General features: G+C 61.2%; 1 protein-coding gene across 1 annotated transcript; it reads left to right on the forward strand.

Moving 5' to 3' along the window:
• On the forward strand, positions 1 to 2,605 carry LOC119096664 (zinc finger protein 425-like). Its single transcript, XM_037219558.1, has 4 exons — positions 1 to 71; positions 1,012 to 1,212; positions 1,647 to 2,369; positions 2,590 to 2,605. Exons 1-4 carry the CDS (start codon positions 1 to 3, stop codon positions 2,603 to 2,605), a joined length of 1,011 nt encoding a protein of 336 aa, XP_037075453.1.
• The last annotated feature ends 607 nt before the right edge of the window (positions 2,606 to 3,212 follow it).

The following is a 3,212-nucleotide window of genomic DNA, read 5'->3' on the forward strand; positions in this document are numbered from 1 at the left end:
ATGTGCCGCCGCTCGTTCCGCACCGAGCGCAACCTCCGGCTGCACGTGGAGCGGCTACACAAGGTGGCCAGGTAGGGATGAGGCTGCCCGCTTTGGTGGGACGCGGCCGGACCCGGCTGTGCTCAGGGCAGTAGCACGGGACCTGAGCTGCCCTGGGGGTGGGGTGACCCCTCAGTCTTGTAGGCGAAGTGCTGCGTGATGCGTCGAGGCCACTTGATGTTCTAGGAGAAGGAGCCAAATGCATAACCTGTATGAACTGTTTAATGTGATCTAGAATTCTTAAGTGCTTTTGTCGAAACCCGATCCGAAGTTCTCTTCGTTTAACGGTTAGTTTGTTTCCCTAGACCCGCCCTCCCCCAACCTTATTGACCTACCATTGCCAGGTGTTCGTAGTGTGTTGGTCAGAGCCAGTCGCGCCTTCCCCGGCCTTCATAGGTCCGAATTCGCCCACGCTTTCTTTGATAAGTTCACCGAAGTAGACTATTCAGATTACTGTGCGGAGCGCAAGATAGCCCCCAATACCAAACAGCGTCTAGATGTGATGCGTCTAGATCTGTGATGATAAATCAAATTGGAAGTGGGACAAAGATTGGACTGATGGTTGGGGTAGCGTGGAATAATCCATACTGCACTTATACGTCTGTATTTTCACTGCTCATGTGGCGTGGGCTACTGCTGACCCTGCTCTGCTGCCAGCAACGAGAAGCAGCAGCCCGTGGCTGGTGTTCGCCCTGCTGGGCTCATGGTGTGCTGACCCTGCTCCGCTACCGGGAGAGGGGCAGCGGCCCGCAGCGAGCCGTGCCTGGTGCCCGCCTACTGACCTCCGTGCTGACCCTGCTCCGCTGCCGGGAGAGGAGCAGCGGCCCGTAGCAACCCGCGCCTGGTGCCCGCCTGCTACTGACCTCAGTGTGTCCCTGCTCCGTTGCCGGCGAGAGGGGCAGCGGCCCGTGGCGTCCCGTGCCTGGTGCCCGCGTGCTGACCTCTGTGCTGACCCTGCTCCGCTGCCGACAGCGAGGAGCAGCAGCCCGTGGCGGCTCGCGTATGGTGTCCACCCTGCTGCTGCCTGCTGGCCGCCTCGGACGCCGCCGGCCACGTGACGGACCAGCACGCCGGCCGGCTGCACTGCGGCTGCTGCGACGTCAGCCTGGCCGACCCCACCGAGGCGGCCGACCACCTGGTGTCCGCCCACACGTCCAACTACATGTGCATCGTGTGGGTGGTCGGGACGCGACTGCGGTCAGGCGGAATCGAGCTAGGATCGTCGACCTATTGATCAATCGGCCCTTAGTGCGGCTGGTGCAGTACTGGCTTCGCTAACGCGGCGGGAGAGGTCGCAACGATGTGTGGACAACACACTCGAGGTCGTGACAAGGCTGATACTAGGGGTCGGGAATGCGGATGAATGCTCGTCTTCGTGCGGAGGGCGAAGGGTTCACGCACAACATCTTGCACCATAACAGTTTGAGGTACGCCGACCTTTCGTCGCGCGTCGGTTGCCAGTCAGCGATATTGACTGTGACACCCCCTATTCCGTCCTCCGTACGGTGCGTTTTGGTGGGCAGTCGCGCCTCACGTTGGATGCTTTCGTTGCCGGTCTCCGAATGATGTCGATATTGTCCGCTGACACCGCCGCCCGGGTCGGACAGCTGTTTGCAGATGTACAGCCGACAGGAGCAGCTCATCGACCACATGAACGCCAGCCACGACTCGGCGCCGGTTGATCCGGAGCAGCCGGACGCGTCCGACCCGGTGGCGGCCGTGTACGGCGAGCTGGTGCGCCGGCTGGAGACACGCGCCCGCCGCCTCCAGCTCAGCCTGCTGGGACGCACGGCCGTCCGCTGCCCGTACTGCACGCAGACCTGCTCCCTCCACTACCTGCGCACGCACCTCTACAAACACAAGACGGCCGGCTTCCGCTGCCGGGTCTGCGAGAAGCGCTTCAAGTTCCCCGTGTCGTTCCAGAAGCACCTGCTGCTGCATGCCGGCCGCGCCGACAAGTGTCCGCACTGCGATAGCGTCTTCACGGGCCGCAGCGGGTTGCGCAGCCACCTGCGCACGCACAGCGCCGAGCGCTGCTTCGCCTGCGATCTCTGCCAGAAGCGGTTCAAGTTCAAGCAGACGTGCGACGCCCACCGCCGGCGCGCGCACGGCGGCGGCGCGGCCAAGGTGTGCCACGTGTGTGGCGCCGAGTTTCGGCTGCAGTACCAGCTGACTGTGCACCTGGCGCGCCACCGCAACGGCCGCACGCTCCGCTGCCCGCTCTGCCCGCGCCTCTACGAACTCAACCTCGATCTCAAGCGCCACCTGTACAGCAAGCACAAGCTCAAGGTGGCTGAGGCCGAGCGGCGCTTCCCCGAGATCGGCCGGCGGCCCAACACGCTGCTGGAGCCGGCGGCGACGGCGGAGGAGGAACGGCAGAACGCTCCTACGCCGGCCGCCTCGCCGCCCGTCGCCGAGTGTCGGACCGAGCAGGGGGCCGCCGCCGAGGATGACCTGCTGGGCGCCGACGACCCGCCGCCGGCTGCTGCCTTCCTGCCTGGCACAGCGCCGTCGGTAGCGCCCGAGAGCGCGGCCGCCGCACCACTCGAGGTGGACCGACTGGTAGCGACGCCAGCTGAGATGCTGTCCGCCAATGGTGCACCTGTCCTGCTGCTGGTGGATGGTGCAGACGTGGGCGTGCTGGTGCGGGATGTCCTACCCACCTCCTCAGAAGCATTCTCTTGAGGTGGACACACTTGTGCATGGCTCAAGAGTGAGAATGTTAGTGCGGGATGTGCTGCCCATCTTGTATGCCACTTCCCTGGTGCAGGACCAGTTTGAAGGTGATAATGATAAAGGTGATAAGGTGATAACATGGCTGTATGCATGGATGCTGAACAATGACGTGATGATGTGCATGCAGTGCATGCAAACTGTCAAGTATGCCTACTGCACTGCTCAGCAAAGGTGTGGAACCCATATCATATGTTCATGGTGAATGTTTGCAGACCATGTTATAGATAATACATGCCAGTGTTGCCAACAACCATACCAACATGCCTTATGCAAAATGCTCATTCATTGTTTACTGCACCACCCAGCCAGCTTGCATTGTGCTGAATTTTCAGCTTTTTCATATGTTCTTCAAAGCATTTTTGCCTGAAACTTCTTTTGAAACAGACAATAACACAATCTTAGGATTACATGCAAGTGTGTGTGTGTGTGTGCTCAAG

The sequence above is a fragment of the Pollicipes pollicipes genome, unplaced genomic scaffold, assembly GCF_011947565.3.
Source record: "Pollicipes pollicipes isolate AB1234 unplaced genomic scaffold, Ppol_2.1 Scaffold_4295;HRSCAF=5057_pilon_pilon_pilon, whole genome shotgun sequence".
Taxonomy (NCBI): Eukaryota; Metazoa; Arthropoda; class Thecostraca; order Pollicipedomorpha; family Pollicipedidae; genus Pollicipes; species Pollicipes pollicipes.

What these genes read in the sequence shown, in the direction of transcription:
- LOC119096664 (XM_037219558.1), top strand. Translation starts at nt 1, where the DNA reads ATGTGCCGCCGCTCGTTCCGCACCGAGCGCAACCTCCGGCTGCACGTG. An exon ending in CGGCTACACAAGGTGGCCAG is followed by an intron (nt 72 to 1,011) that starts GTAGGGATGAGG and finishes CGCTGCCGACAG; the next exon opens with CGAGGAGCAGCAGCCCGTGG. An exon ending in TCCAACTACATGTGCATCGT is followed by an intron (nt 1,213 to 1,646) that starts GTGGGTGGTCGG and finishes CGGGTCGGACAG; the next exon opens with CTGTTTGCAGATGTACAGCC.